Raw genomic sequence first — 16,531 nt, forward strand, 5'->3', positions numbered from 1 at the left:
ATTCCCGTCACTGCCTCTAAGGCGTTTGTGCTGCATCGGAACCAGAATAACAATCAATTCATTCCCCTATACATAACTGTACTGAAGAATGGTGTGGCATGTGGCCAAGTGGTTAAGTCGTTCGTCTAGTTATCTGAGGGTTGCTAGTTCAAGCCTTGGTTGAGGCCACGTGTGTGTCCTTGAGCAAGGTACTTAACCACACATTGCTCTGCCACGTCACCGGTGCCAAGCTGTATGGGTCCTAGTGCCCTTCCCTTGGACAACATTGGTGGTGTGGAGAGGGGAGACTTGCAGCTTGGGCAACTGCTGGTCTTTTTTCTCTCTCTCTTTTTTTTTAAAGTTTATATATGGCACGATCTGTTGTTTGGATTTAAACTTCATTTTCTAGCTTGATAATTTGAGAGCACCAAAATGTTCTCTGAAACAACCCTGGCATGTCCTCCTTTATAAGTAACTGGCCTGAGGAAGGGAATGGATTCTGACCGGGGCTTGTGAATTATTGTGGGAGGAAGGTTGTGTGGAGCAGTGATGTGTAGGGTCAAATGGTCTGATTCTGTGCTGTAAAATTCCCCTGAGCAGTCTGGGGTGCATAAACACCCTGAGGTGTTCCTAGAGGGCTATGGCTAAAGCCTAGGTAACTCTAAGGTAGGGACATGTTCAGCACAGCTTTGTGGGCAGAAGGGCCTGTATTGTGCTGTATGTTTTCTATGTTTCTAACCAGTCAGTTACAGACAGAATCTCCCCAGGTCTGTATCACAAAATCCTTTACCACGTGAACTTTTTGTTGATCAGTTATCCATTGTTCTGGGAAAATGTGGTGCTCTTGAGCTTTCATCAGAAAAATAATGAACATTGTGCTGGGGTGGCCATTGTTTTGACTGTTTTGGTTGGTGTTTGTGGTCCTGGGTAGATATGAAGAGATACAATCAATGCATGTGGGGCTAGTGCAGAAGGTGGCGCTGCGGTAAAGATCATCTGTGATCTTGCTGCAAGGGCAGGCATGAGGGGCTGAGTGGCCTCCTGGCTCTATTTCTCACATTTTACTGTGTCCTTCCTCATCACTTGTGCATTGACAGCTCACAGACTTTGTTGCTAATCTGCTATCACTTGTGGATATAGATTGAACATGAAACAATTTGGGCCCTTTGGCTTATGATGTTATGTGAACCTATTAACTGACTCGGAGATCAGTATAACACTTCCCTCTCACATGGCTCTCCGTATTTCTTTCATCCCTGAGCTTAAGATAAGAGTCACTTAAAAGCCCCTAATATTTTGCCTCTATCACCATCCCTGGCAGTGCATTGCAGGCACCCATCACTCTTGCTAACAAAAAAACTCTGGCATCTCCCCTAAACTTTCCTCCATTCACCTTTAAAAAGTTGCACTCTGGTACTAGCCATTGTTGTCCTGGGAAAAACCCCTTTAAAGTTGCCTCTCTGCCTCCTTTACTATGAAGAGAAAAGCCCAAGTTAGTGATTAACCATTTTGAAGATCCTCCTATTACTGTGCAAGGCAAGTGTGTGTAGAGATAGAAGACAGGAGCTATAGTTGGGTCTGGTTTCATGAGTAGAATGTGTTGTTTTGTGACGAAGCTGTCAGCTGCTAGGTATGGTCATTCCCTCTAGAGTGGGTTTACTGAGCCCAGCTTATGATGAGGTGAGGTGGACTGTCAGCATAATGGCACTTCCTGAGCCCCACAGGGCAGAAGGGTCCAAGGTCACCTCTTGTGAAACGGCACACACTTTGTGGCATTCAGAAATAAACCTACAAAATTGCTTTACCTGCAGAGCGAAGTCAAAAAATGGAGGAAGGTCATTACGGGAAAGGCTTGACAAGATTGGTTTAAACCTTCCTGCTGGGAGACGGAAAGCAGCCAATGTGACCCTACTGACTTCTCTTGTGGAAGGTACGTCGGTCTCATTATATTTACTTGAGAGTCGAACCCATTTCTCAGGATCTTCCTTGGGAACGTTGCCGACTAGACACTGACCCGGACCAAGCTCGTATTCATATAGAACACGGAACAGTACAGCAGAGTACAGGCCCTTCGGCTCACAAGGTTGTGCTGATCCTTTAACCTACTCTAATAACAATCTAACTCTTTCCTCCCACATAGCCCTGCATTTTTTGTGTGCCTGTCTAAGAGTCTCTAATGTATCTGTCTGTACCATCACTCCTGGCAGCGTGTTCCATGCATCCGTCTCTGTAAAATAAAAATACTCTGACCTCCCCCACCCCACCCATATTTTCCTCCAAACATCTTAAAGTAATGCCCTCTCTTATTAGCCACTTCTGCTCTGGGCAAAAAGGGTGTCAATTCTAACAATGCCTGTTATACACCACCTCTATCAAGGCACCTCTCATTCTTCTTTGCTTCAAAGAGAAAAGAGCTAACTCACTCAACCTATCCTTAAGTAATAATCTCTAATCTAGGCAACATCCTCTGAAGCTTCCATAGCTTTCCTGTAATATGGTGACCAGAACTGAGCACAATACTCCAAGTATGTTCGAACCAAAGTTTTGTAGAGCTGAACATTACCTCATGGCTCTTGAACTCAATCCCCCCCCCCCGATTAATGAAGGCCAACACACCGTATGCCGCCTTAACCAAGCTGCTAAACTGCATGGGTGCTTTGATGGTTGTGGACCACAAAATCCTTCTGTTCCTCTACACTGTTAAGAATCTTGTAAACCTTTATCAAAATCTTCCCTCATTCTCCTCTGCTCCAGGGAATAAAGTGCTAACCTATTCAACCTTTCCCTGTAACTCAGGTCCTCAAGTGCTGGCAGCATCCTTATCAATTTTCTTTGTACTCTTCAATCTTATTGATATTTTTCCTGTAGGCAGGTGACCAGAATTGCACATAATAATCTAAATTTAGCCTCAGCAACATCTTGCATAACTTTACCATAACATTCCCAACTCCTGTATTCAATATTGATTTTTGAAAGCTCTCTTTATAAACCTGTCTACCTGTGACATCACTTTCGAGGAATTAAAGATCTGTGTTACTATACCCTATATCCTATAGTCCTACACTCAAGTCTAGGATCTGCCTGTTACCAATTTGATGTAATACTTTGCCCCTAGGGGAAGCTGTACACCTAGCTCGTGACTTTGGTTACGTGTGTGAGACTGAGTTCCCCGCGAAAGCAGCGGCAGAGTACCTGACCCGACAGCATATAGACCGGAATGAAATCGCCAGCCGGAAAAGCATGCTCCTTGCGGCCAAGTAAGTTTTGCCTCTTGAGATGGTGGACAGAAATGGGACATGAGGTTTGAAATGACAGCTGTGTTTGTCTGAACGATTAACCTCTCCTAGCACCTGTGCTGGCTGAGTGGAAGTGGTGAGGGAATGGTGCTCAAAGGGAATATAAATGATGCTTGCCATCGTTTTGCTCTGGATTGCGAATGGGCTGAGGAGGCTGTAATTCGATTGGATTCATCCTGAGCAGGAGATGCTCACATCGATGGGTGGGTGCTGGTGTTGCAAATGTCCTGGATCAGCCTAGCTGTGGTATAGGTAGTTCTGGAATGCAGCATCAGTCTATTTCTACAGTCTTTGCAGTATCTAGTGCTCTCAGGTATTTCTTGATATCATGGGGACTGAATTAAATTGGTTGAAGACTGACTTCTTTGTTGGGGATCTCGAGAGGAAGTCGAGACAGATCTTCCACTCAGCACTTGCTGCTGAACATGTTTACAAATGCTTCGGCCTTGTGTCTCACACCGGCACTTGTGTGGTGATCCTCTGAAATGATAACAGCAAGGAATTAAAGATTGCTGACCCTCTCCCCCTCTGATCCCCTGATGAGGACTGGGTCATGGATGTCCGAAGTTAATAATCAGCACCTTGGTCTTGCTGATATTGAGTGAGATTTTCAATCTCCCTCCTATATGTGGATTCGTCACTGCCTTTGATTCGGCCAACGATAGTGGTGTCCTCAGCAAACTTAAATATGGCATTGGAGCTATACTTCGCCACAGTCAGAAGTGTAAAATGAGTGGAGCAGGGATCCAAGAACACAGACTTGTGGTGGAGATATTATTGCTAATCTAAACTGTCTGCAAGTGAGGAAATCATGGATCCAGTTGCACAAGGAGGTGTAGAGACCAAGTTCTTTGAAGCTTAATAGTTCTGAAGGGGTGCTAGTATGGAATGCTGAGCTGTAGTCGATTAAAGGGCATCCTGATTTATGTATCTTTGTTGTCTAGATATTCCAGGATTGAGTGCAGACCCAATTAAATGGCATCTACTGTTGTCCTGTTATGTAGGCAAACTGAAAAGGATCTGAGTCACTCATCAGGCAGGAGCTGATATATTTCATGACCAACCTCTCAAAGCGCTTCATCTCAGTGGATGTAAGTGCTACTGGATGATGGTCATTGAGGTAGGTTCTTCTTAGGCACCAATATAATTGAATGCTGCTTGAAGCAGGTGGGTACCTCGGACTGCAAAAGCAAGAGGTTAAAGATACCAGTGAACATTCTAGCCAGTTATCAGCACAGGTCTTTGGTACAGCCAGCTGGACTGCCTTCCATGGGCTCACCTTCCTGAAGAATGCACTCCTCAAAGATGGAAATTGCAGGATCATTGGGGGCTGTAGGAGTTGGTGAAGGGTCCTTCATGTTTTGATGGTTAAGACATTGAGCTCCTCTGGGAGTGAACCCTTGCCACCTATGTGGCTTAGTTTCACTTTGTAGGAGATGATGGCATTCAAACTCTGTCACAGCTGTTGAGCATCCTTCATTGATTGAAATTTGGTCCAGAATTGCCACTCCACAGGTTGTTTTTTTGAGGTCATTCCTAGGCCTCTTGTATCTTACTTGGTTGAGAGACCCAAATGCATATGACCTGGCTCTCGGCAGATTGTGGTTCTGATAGTATATCATGGCTTCTAGGTGGGGAAGACCCTGAATTATTTTGTGAGAACACACACTTGTCTGTGACTCTGTTTGTAAAGTCCATGACAATCATGATGATTTCATTTACATTCTCTGAGACCTTGAATGCGGCCCAGTCCACTGTCTTGAAGCAATCCCACAGCTGCCTCTTTGTTTTCCTTGCGTCTGGAGTCTTGCTCTTTAGCCTCTGCCTGTTTGCTGGTAGGAGGGCAGCCAGGTCAGATTTCCTAAAATGCAGTCTAGAGGTGGGATTCCTAATGTAACAGTGGTCAAGTACTGTGTGTTGGGGCCCCTTGTGCTGTAGGTGATATTTGGGCAGAGATTTCTTCAAAAAGCCTAATTGAAGTCCCTGACGATGATTTGAAAGGTGCTGGGAAGGATGTTTCTTGTTCCTAATTGAAGCACTCAATACATCGACAGCTGTATGTGAACTGAGGTCAGGATCACTGAGCTCTTTTGGTAAGTAGAATGGTCAGCACTTAAACATAAGATGTTCCAGACTGGAGGAACAAGAGTGCGAATGAGATGGAAAAGCAGCTGATGAGAACAAGCATGTTAGCAGAAAACCAGTGTGGGTTCAGAAAGGGGAAGTTGTGTTTTCCTAATATGGTGGATTTCTATGAAGAAGTAACAAAAATTTATGATAATAGAGCAGTTTATATCATTTACTTGGATTTTCGCAAGGCTTTTGACAAGGTACCCCACAAGAAGTTAATCAAATTGCAGGAGGTAGAGGTTCAGGGAAAGGTATGAATGGGTGCAGAATTGGCTCAAAAGCAACGAGAGGATCGTTTTCACACCTAGAAGATGTTAAGAGGTTCCACAGGGATCAGTTTTGGGGCCACTGCTGTTTTTAATTTACATTAGCAATACAAGCGAAATAAGTAAACTAGTGAAATTTGCCGATGACACAAAATTAGGGGGATGGGTTGATAACATTCCGGCAGCACAATCAATACAGTTAGATCTAAACAAAATCAGATATCGGTAAATAGCGGATTTATTGTGAGTAAAAGTAAACTATTACATAGAAAATGGAAATATTAATATAAATATACGGGGGGGTGGGGGGTCTTGACTTGGAAAGTACACTGTATGAGGTTTGGGCGTCCCGGTAGACTCATCACCATCACATCTAGACAAAGCACAGAAGTGATTTGGAAGGCTAATAGAAAGTTGGGCTATTTCAGTTGGGCTGATTGAATTCTTTGAGGATGTAACAAAACACATTGAAGGTGGAGCAGTGGATGTAGTGTATATGGATTTCAGTAAGGCATTTGATAAGGTTCCCAGAGAAAGGCTCTTTCAGAAAGTCAGGAGGCATATGATCCAGGGAGACCTTTGTGGATCCAGAATTGGCTCGCTCACAGAAGGCAAAAGGTGGTTGTTCTGGGACCCCTCCTCTTCATGATTTTTTAAAATAAATATATATGACCTGGATGAAGAAGCAGAAAGATGGGTTAGTAAGTCTGATGACACAAAGGTTGGGAGTGTTGTGGATAGTCTGGAGAGTTGTCAGAAGTTACAGCGGGACACTGACAGGATGGAGAACTGGGCTGAGAAGTGACAGATGGAGTTCAACCTAGATAAGTGTGAAGTGGTTCATTTTGGTAGGACCAATTTGAAGGCAGGATATAATAATGGCAAGACTCTTGGCAGTGCGGAGAATCTGAGAGATCTTGGGGTCAGTGTCGATAGGATACCCAAAGCTGCTGTGCAAGTTGACAGTGTTGTTGAGAAGGTGAATGGTATGTTGGCATTCATCAACTGTGGGATTCAGTTCAAGAGCCGTGAGGTAATGTTACAGCTATGCAAGACCTTGGTCAGACCCCACTTGGAGTACTTAGTTCAGTTTTGGTCACCTCAATACAGGAAGGATGTGAATACTATACGGAGCATGCAGAGGAGATTTACAAGGATGTTCCCTAGATTGGATGGTATGCCTTATGAGAATAGGTTGAGTGAACTTGGCCTTTTCTCCTTGGAGCGATGGAGGATGTGAGGTGACCTGATAGAGTTGTACAAGATGATGAGGGGCATTGATCATGTAGATAGCCAGAGGCTTTTTCCTAGGGCTGAAATGGCTAACACAAGGAGCATAGTTTTAAGGTGCTTGGAAATGGGTACTGAGGGGATGTCGGGGTAAGTTTTTCACACAGTGGTGGGCGTGTGGAATGCACTGGCAGCAGTGGTGGTGGAAGCGGATACAATAGGGGCTTTTAAGAGCCTCTTAGATAGGTATATGGAGCTTAGAAAACTAGAAGGCCTTGAAATTCTAGGCAGTCTCTAGAGTAGGTTAAATGGCAGGCACAACAGTGGGCCAAAAGGCCTGTAAAATACTGTAAATGTCTATGTTCTATGTGTAAGTAAGGTGGGCGCCAGCTGCTACTTCAAAATTTATCCATCGGTGAGGACACGGGGCCATCGGTGGAGACTAGGTAAAGGGAGATTTCAGACTAACAACAGGACACCTTTCTTTACTTGGCAAATTATGGACACATGGACAAAAACTACCTAGCTCTGTAGTTGAGAGTAGTACCTTAGAGACTTTAAAATCTAAAGTCAATAATTATTTCAACACTATGTGAATAGGAATTTGGCATACTTTGTTAGGCTGAATGGCCTGTTCTTATCAAAAAAAAATTCTAATGTTCTGAAAACCATTATGTCCGAGATTTTATCATGAAACTCTAATCCCCACCTTTTGCCTTCTTCAAATTGGTGGTCCAGTCCTTCTGGTGTTTTGAGAATCCCTTGGGTCTTACTGATGTATCTAGTATGTCCGAGATGAGCCATGTCTCTCTGAAGCACAAGGCAGCAATTCCCCATTTCCCTCCAATACAGCAAATGTGTATTTGGACCCTCAGTCTTGTTCTCCAGGGATTGTACATTGAATGAGTGAACAATTGTCCCTTTTTTTCTGTTTGCAGGCAAATCTTTAAAGAGTTCATGGACATGTTGACCCAGGATCGGTCACCCCTGGGAAATGCCCGGCCTAGTCCAATCCTGGATCCTGAAATCCAGAGCTGCCTGACCCACTTCAGCCTCATCACGCATGGCTTCGGGAGCCCAGCCATCTGCGCTGCCATGTCCTCGCTGCAGAATTACCTGAACGAAGCGGTGAAGGCCCTGGACAAAGTGTATATGGCCAACAGTGGCCAGAACTCCCAGGACATCAACCCAAATAAAACTGTGGACAAAGATGAAAAGCACAGGAAATGAGCTGCTGGCTCTGAATCCGCGGACTTTAACCCTCCTCTCCCCTTCTTTGTCTCTGGGACAACCTGAACTTCCTCAAACCAGCAACAGCAATGGCACCCAATAGCCAAAGGGCTGGACTAAACTCCTGCTAATTGTGATTTGCAGGGCTGCAGATATGCACTATGCCTCCATGATCAACCATTTTATTCAGGCTCCAAGTATCAAATCCATTTGGCACCTCCAACATCATGAGACTCATGGGCAGGAAGTCACTGTTGCTGGGGTAACTGTCAATGAAACAGTCTTGCTTCCATTGCCAGAAGTTTATTGAAGGCCTCAGCCCCAAGGTATATTCTACTTGAGCACCACTCCCAAAGCAGTGTCAGTCGCATTGTACCCCCAAGCAATGACTTCAAGCTTCTTCCCCTGCTGTGATTCCAGCTTTGTTGTATGTGTTGGTGAGCTGGAGCAGGGTGAATCTGCAGGGGAAGAGGAGAAGAAGCTACTGCCCTATGATGAAGCCATAAGTTTAATTTTTAGGGCCCTTTTACTTGCACTGTACCTGGCAAAGCTGTCTCCCAGTAACTTTGACTTTTCCTAGATAGTAATAAGCAGAGAGATCGCCAACATCAGGGACAATGAGATAGAGCCCTCGAGGAAGATGGGAAGACGCACCTAAATGGCGTCACATTGCTGAAAGAGGGCATGTAGTCACTGGATCTTGCAGCGTGGTTAGAAGATGTCCTGGCCGTCTGTGGGTCTAAAGCTGACATGAACAGTTTGCTGGACGATAGCATCTTAGGCTGGCCACAAGTGTATTTGCTAACACACAGGGGCTCCCCAGCATGTTTCACTTGTAAAGCATGTAAGTTGTGTACAAAAACACCTGGAGGAAGGCAGAATGATGTTTCATGCTCCTCAGTTACTGCTAGCTGACTTTTGGTACCCTCAGCACTGGAGACCAAGCAGATTGAACTTGATTTGAGCAGTTCGATGCCCGTTCCAATTACAGACTGAATCTACAGCCCGTTCAGGTCAGGAAGGAGGGTTTTCTAGTCTTCAGTGCTTTCTTGGAACTCTTCTCATTGCACCCCACTGGGATTAAACAATCCCTTTGGACAGTTTACTTGCTGGGCTATAATCAGGGACTCGCAACTTAACTGTGCTCAAAGCACATTTCCAACGCCCATCATTTGGGTGCTGTATAAAAATGAACAGTTACAAAGCCATTCTCAGTCAGACCCCTTTTGGAACAGACCAAATCCATTCCTTATAACAAAATTTAATGATCTGTTTTGAAAGCTCTGCGAAGGCCAGGGTGGGAAGTGTACATGTATTGGCAGGGTAGCTCAATGTGCAACGCTGCCAGTGGCTCTGTTAATAACACAGTTTAAAAGCTCCATTGCTCACATCGTAAGGTAGGTTCTACCTTTTTAATTAACTCTCGTTCCACAGGTGGAGCAGGCTTGGAATTATTTTAAAACAAAGTCAGCATGTTTGAGCAAGAAAATACAGATGAAACTATTGAGAAGTACTTGAGAGGGGTGTTAACTGGTCAGGACAGTCTGTTTAATATATCTAGCTGAGGAATACAATACAATCATGTATATTTTCCTGCAGTTTTATAATGTGAGTAACTGATTTTTGTAGTAATTTCTGAGTCTGCCACTAAATCTTAAATCTCGGCTATTAAACCTGATCTCGCAGAGCAGAGAGAACAGCTACACAGCTCAGTGCTGCTGCTAACAGTCTGGAGGGAGATGGTAGCCAAATGTCCTCCTGCTTGCTGCTTGTGTGAAAAGGAGACGATGAACTGGGACTGGATTGAAGCTTTGTCTAAGATTCCTGTTTTGATGGAGCTGACTTTGAAGGGATTAACACCTCTGAGCCAAAGACCAAACATCTGAAAGCATCTCAGGAAGAGCCTCTCTCCAGTTTGGTTTTGATTCTGGCTAATAATGAACTTTCAGGCTTATAATGACCATTGCAACGGTGATGCCCACAGTCCAGGCTTGCGGTGCTCAAAAGCAAGTCAGATGCACGTGTCTCTGCTCTGATCAAAGAGGTGACTGACCTGTGGCAATTCTGACTAGTCTACAGGTGGAAGTCCCCTCAACTCTGCTACTGACCTTGCATGCCCTCTGGATTGTTGGCTAAACATTTGTTGTCTGGAGGCCAAACTCTGCCCAGTTACAAACCTACTTGAAAATTAGGTATCGACACAATCATATTTTAAGAGAGTCTTTAATCAGTCTTTGGGAGAATTTCCTTTACAGGGTAAATAGGGTAAAAAGGGAACAGTGTTTTGAATGTACATATTTATTTATGTGTAATTTAATGGGTAATGTAAATATGGTGCAACTTTGAAACCTTTTTTAAGAAAAGCTTGTTTACCTCCTGTAAATAGGGTTTAGTCTTCCCATTTTCCTGTTATTATGGAGAAGTGTTTCCCTGGTAATGGGTAAGCTAGGATATAACTCCTTTCATGTTCCTGCACAGTTACAAGAAGAAACACAAAACAGGGTATTAATGTCTGCTTGAATGTGTGTTCTTCCTCAAAACTCACCTGACTCTTCTGGCGGTTGGGAGGGGTGGGGGGTTGTGGAGAAAGCAATAATTATTCTTGGTGTGAGTTGTAAGGTACTTTCTGTAAATCCAGTGGGTCAGTTTTCTTAAAACTTTTGTCAGTGAATTTTAAACGGATGGATGTCTAGATGAAGCTTCTGAAGTGTGGATTTGGTGTCTCAGTTCTGTAATATAATGTCGAATGAGAAAGAATAAAGATAATATTCTGAATTTAAACCAGTGTTTGCTCACCTGTCTGACCTTCTGTAATTTGGGACTGAGAATTGGGTCAATTTAAAGGCCTGTGGGGGCACATGTGAGTTTGATCCCAGCTCTCATGTTGACCCAGCTGCTGCTTATTTTGAAGGACAGTGGGGTAAATGGAAACTCAATGGCCACTCCAAAATTAAATCCTTGAGCTTCTGGTGATCCTTAGCTTCCCAGTAGTTAAGTTTCCGCTTGGAAGTGAATACAGTGTAATGGGGTCTAGGAAGGTCTTGACTTTGGGAAACAATGCATTATGAGACCTGTTCAAGATTCCTTGCATGTTTTGTCTGTTACACAGTTGCAGGTGTGGGCCTCATTGACCTTGGCATTCCTGTTGCCCGTTCAGCAGAGCAGGTTAAAGTTTGGAATGCCAGATAGGCGACTTTTCTGTTCAAAATTACACATACTACCAAAGTCAAGAACTTCCAAAGTAATTCTTCTTGAACCTTCAGGCTTCTGTACCTCATGCCTATTGGTAGCTGTGAGAAGATGGCAAAGCCTGGATGGTAACTCCAGATAAATCAATTAAGGCCAGTTTCATTGATCTTTAGGGCAGTACATTCACAGCAACTTCCAATCATTTCAAAATTGTTCCAGGTAAGACTCCAGCTATGATTCAAACCCAAGGCTGGCTCTTGCTTTAAGTGTAGTTGGCTTGAAAGCTCCGACTGTTGTTTGTGCAGCACCCTGCTGCCCTTGGGAAGGTGGTTGAGCTGGTTCAGTCACAAGGTGAATCTTTTCCAATGGATTTTGACTGAAATGCTGAAACAACAGATTTCAGTTTTGGTTAATAATGATTCATTGGATGATCGTGGTGAGCAGTTTGTTGGTAAACACCTTGCCATGATGCGATGTTGACCTTGCATCAAGATGAGATGAGCATTTCAATGCAAGGTGAACATTTATAACCATCTGGACTGTATTTCTGGCAATATTTATGGACCACCATTAGATTTTTTGAATGGTCAATGAACCCCTGAACATCACCCCACTATCTTGCTCTGTTTGCACCATTTATGCTATAAATTACTTTAAGATATATGAAAATTAAATGTTTTTAAATAGTGCACTGTACTGTAGCAGCAAAATAACACATTTCAAGATGTATATCAGTGACAGTAAGTCTGATTCAGATTCAATATTTGAGTTACAGTATTAGCTAGATAAACACTCAGCAGGCCAGACAGCATCTATGAAAGAGTACATTCGATGTTTCAGCCCGAAATGTCGACTGTTGGGTCCTGCTGAAGGGTTTTGGCCTGAAACGTTGACGACTATTTTCCATGGTTGCTGCCTGGTCTGAGTTCCTCTGACATTTTGTGTGTATTGCTCGGATCGGCAGATTTTCTCTTATTTGTATTATTTAGATCATTGTTTTCCATTTGGACCTTCCACTGACCCTTTTTGTTTCTTGTCTCGTTATTTGCTCTTTCACCTTAATTTCCACCCTGCTTTTCATCGCTCCTACCTTCCATCAAGCTGGCAAATCTCATTCATTTCCTATGTCCTTTCTCTGACTTTAAACCTAAAAATCCATATTTTTCTCGTTTTTTGTTCTGAAGCATTTGTACATATTTCTAACTTTTTATAAATTAGCTTTTTGAAAGGGCAAAGCCCTGTCCTTTTCATGGGAATGTTGTCAAAATGTGGTGTGCATTTCCTTCAGTTTAGAATGCTTGCTAATTGATCTAATCACAATGTTTTAAAATTCAGATAACGGAGAGATTTATTTCTTCTGACACCATTGGTCTTGAGATTCATGACATTTCACACAACCCAGGACCCGGAATTTAGCAATTAGCAGACATTGGCTGCCTTCCCTGCCTGCCTGCAGGTCTTGCCTCGAGTAATCAGTCTCTCCCTTTATCGGGATCAAGTTTATTATCACCAACACAGGTTGTGATGTTTGTCGCAGCAGTGCAGTGCAAGACATTGAACTTGCTATCTAACAATAAAAAGTGCAAGAGAAGGTGGTATCCATCATTCAAGGCTCCCACCATCTGGGACATATCCTCTTCTCATTACTACCATTGGGGAGGAGGTATAGGAACGTGAAGACCACATCAATATTTCAGAATGGCTTCTGCTCTGGTCAGTGAACACTACTTCATTACTCTTTTCATTATTTATCATTTTCCTTTTTATTCTAGCTTGTTTGTCTTGAACCGTACTGCTACTGCAAATTAAATTTCATGCTACTGGTCAGTGGTAAATCCGATTCTGGTGTAGTGTTTGTGGACTGTGAAGAGAGCATGTCCCAGATGGGGAGGGATGCTGCCTCGTTGAGGTGTTGTCTTTTGAAGATTTCCTTGATGGTGGAGAGGGTTGTGCCCATGATGGAGTTAGCTGAGTCCACCAACACTTTTCAGCCTCTTATGATCCTGCACATTGGAGGCTTCGTATCAGGAGATTGTAGGATCCTATGCATGTGAACCCTGTAAAGTGGTGGGGCCTCGGATGTCCCACCCACAAGAAAGCTGGACAGCTTTGATTGTCAGCTAAGCCAAGCCCACAGCAAACCTGGCTGTCCCCAGACTTGGATTGCAAAGGATTGTCAGAAACAAACATTTGATGACTATTAAAATTGTTCAATATTTACATTTTTTATATTTGCAAACAAAGAAGAAATTTAGCATTATCTAATTTAATCATTTTCTGGAGACTGATCTGGTTCCTCACTAGACCACCACATATCTTCTAGCAGGGATTATTGTTGAAAATCACAAGCAGGAATGTGGTTCAATCTTTGCTCCTTACACAGGGTAGTAATGCTGTCCTTTTGCTCTTCTATCTGGCATCTGCACAAACCACAGAAATGCTAAAAGGTTTAGGACTGCATGAACTAAAGACAAGACTTGGCCTTTTGAATTGCTGTGAGCCAATGGCTCTGTTTAGAATCAGGGCAGCGTTCCCTCCTCTCCAACCCCTCCCATCCCTGCTCGAGTTCCCTCCATCCATAAGGTGACCAGATGGCATGGAAGCTGCTTAACTCTTCGGATGTAACTAATTTGCAAAGCTCAATGGGAGGCAAAGCCACAACCAGATCAGCAGGAAATGTGGCCTTGTGGTTTGGGAGTGACCTCCTGTGTGGAAATGATATCACTCACTAAATGTCTGAACCGACTGGGCCCCTTCCTCTAGAAGGGGCTGACAGGGAGGCTTGGATGAGCTCCTGAAAACACTGAGAAGTCAGATGTACAAAAGATACTTATACTTGAAGGATGAATAAAATGAGAGACAATAAACATGAGGGTTGCTCTATTATTGAGTTAAATATATGAAGGTATGATTAGAATATGGAGCTAGCTACCATACTGCACTTGAAAAACTAATTTTCCAGCACAGATGTTTCAAACCTGTGTGGGCTTTTTGTGATCTTACGCGGGGACCACTGCTTTCTCTAATCTACATTAATGACTTGGATGTGTAGGGCACAATTTCCAAAGCTGCTGCAGAGGCAAAACTTAAAGTCGTGAAATATGAAGAGATTTTGTGGATTTGCAGTAACGTGGTGGATGAAATCTAATGTGGAGGAAATATGAAATGTAATATCTTTTGTTGGAAGAACGAGAGGCAATATAAGTTAGAGCACGCAACTCTGAAAGGGATACAAGAACAGATCTGGAGATGTACAGTATGTTGGAGGGCAGGTTGAGAAAGCGGTTTTAAAAGGGCATATGAGTCTTGGCCTGAGTACATTTTTTACCAAGATAAAAGTTGTAAATAAATATTATTTAAATGGAAAAAAAAACAGTGCAATATCTTTTCATTATTGCATTTATAGTTAATGATTTCTGTGATGTTCTATTGCATTTCTTAAAACTAATAGCACTGTGGCCCCCTGCAGTGGTACACTATGACAATAATTAAGGGACTTCCTTGCCCAACCCAGCCTCCCTTGCTCTCCATTAGCAGAAGAAGCCTATAACTGTGGTTCTTCGCCACTGGGCCCTTGCAGTGATTGCACCAAGCACCAGTGCATCCTTCAGCACGTACACCCGCAACCTGGAATGTGCCCGTTGGCAGCGTTCTTCCACAGACATCTCGATGTGCTGTCAGATTAATGTTTCAGGCTGACCAAAGGGCGCCTTTTGCAGTGCTGATGATAAAGAGGTTAGATTGGAAAAACTAGGGCTTTTATGCGCTGAACTCAGGTTATGGGGGTAATGAAGGATATCAATGGCAGGAGAGATGAGGAAACAGACATTAGATCACAGGCCGCCGAGTCTGATTACTTCAAGTTTTCAAGAGTTGGACTAGTGAAACTGGCCAGGAGTATATCATATTGGTCTAATTATGGAGTGCAAGAATTATAGAGGTGGTTTATGAGCAGGTGACTTGTAGCCATGATGGAGTAGTAGAGCAGATTAAATGTCCAAATGGCCTAATTATGCTTTTTTGTGTCTTATGGTCTTATAGCAGAAGTGCAAGTTAGATTTTAATGGCACAGCCATGCAATCTGAAGCTCATATTTAAGTCAAATATTATGGGTTTCAAATATTCCATTTGGAGTTGCTAGGGCCCGCAGTATGTCAGAGCAAAGATAAGGCCTCAGCTTGAGCTATTTTTGGTTGAAGAAATAACCTACACCTCCATTGCAGAATTTCAGACAAGTAATGTACAGAATTAGTGATGTTGGAGGGAATGGGTGGAGTTGGTTGTGAGGTGTAGCTTCCTTGCAGACACTGGTAGGTTCCTGGGTATATGGTTCCAGAAGGCAACATTCCTGATTTTCAGAAAGATTCTGCTCAATTAGTATCTACTCTGCTTTCTAGGTAGTGTGAATGAATCAGCTGCCCTGCCCCAGGCAGAACATATGCTACATCGCCAGATCCCTTGACAGCTGTCTGTTGGTAATGACAGCGCACGTTTCACTAGATCAGGCGCCAGCTGAGTGTGGGAAGGAACTGGGAGTGTAAGTGAGAGGGTGAAGGAGAGAGGCACACATACATTAAAACTCTGAGATGGCCATGCAATCCAGGATTTATGGACTTTGTGTTTTTGTGCGAATGGGTGTCAGTGAATTAGCAGCTTGCTTTCTGTGTTGGTGATACTGCATGGAATTAAACTGTAGGGAGTTGCAGAGGGGAGCTGTAATTCACCAGCACCCATCTTCTACTCCCAGGAAAAGTACAGTCCAGTGCACAGAGTCAGGAACAAAGATCTCAACTGAACTTGCCATAAAGAGTAACCAGACTATCCCTTCAGTGTCTATGAAAACTTTATGATGAACATATGTATCTCTGTGTGTCTGTAAATGTATGAGATTTTAAATGAACAAATATAGTGTACAAGGTGTGTTACTGTATGTCTGTGGTTGTCTTCAGGCATTTCTAAATACAGCATGGTGTGTGTGAGTCTGTGCCTATCTGTGTGTCTGTGTCTGTGGCATGTGTGTTTGCATATGTGTGTGTGCCTGTGCATGCATGTCTGTGTCTGTACGTGTGTGTGTACGTATCTGTGCAAGTATGTTTGTGTATGTTTGCATGTGTGTGTGTGCATGTGTGTGTGTGTATGTGTGAGTATGTTTGCATCTATGTGAGTGTGCACCTATATATGTCTGCATCTGTGTGTGGATGTCTCTGTGCA

General features: G+C 43.4%; 1 protein-coding gene across 2 annotated transcripts in view; it reads left to right on the forward strand.

Annotated features, from left to right (window-relative positions):
• The window catches only part of tfap2c (transcription factor AP-2 gamma (activating enhancer binding protein 2 gamma)), a 60,251-nt gene extending 49,339 nt beyond the window's left edge, over positions 1 to 10,912 (forward strand). For both annotated transcript variants that reach the window (XM_073061548.1, XM_073061547.1), the window contains exons 5-7: positions 1,791 to 1,909; positions 3,095 to 3,236; positions 7,840 to 10,912. In XM_073061548.1, coding sequence (XP_072917649.1) covers positions 1,791 to 1,909; positions 3,095 to 3,236; positions 7,840 to 8,131 — 553 coding nt within the window. In that variant the 3' untranslated portion in view covers positions 8,132 to 10,912. The remainder of the gene's footprint in view (positions 1 to 1,790; positions 1,910 to 3,094; positions 3,237 to 7,839) is intronic.
• The last annotated feature ends 5,619 nt before the right edge of the window (positions 10,913 to 16,531 follow it).

Source organism: Hemitrygon akajei, chromosome 11 (genome assembly GCF_048418815.1).
Source record: "Hemitrygon akajei chromosome 11, sHemAka1.3, whole genome shotgun sequence".
In the NCBI taxonomy this organism is placed as follows: domain Eukaryota; kingdom Metazoa; phylum Chordata; class Chondrichthyes; order Myliobatiformes; family Dasyatidae; genus Hemitrygon; species Hemitrygon akajei.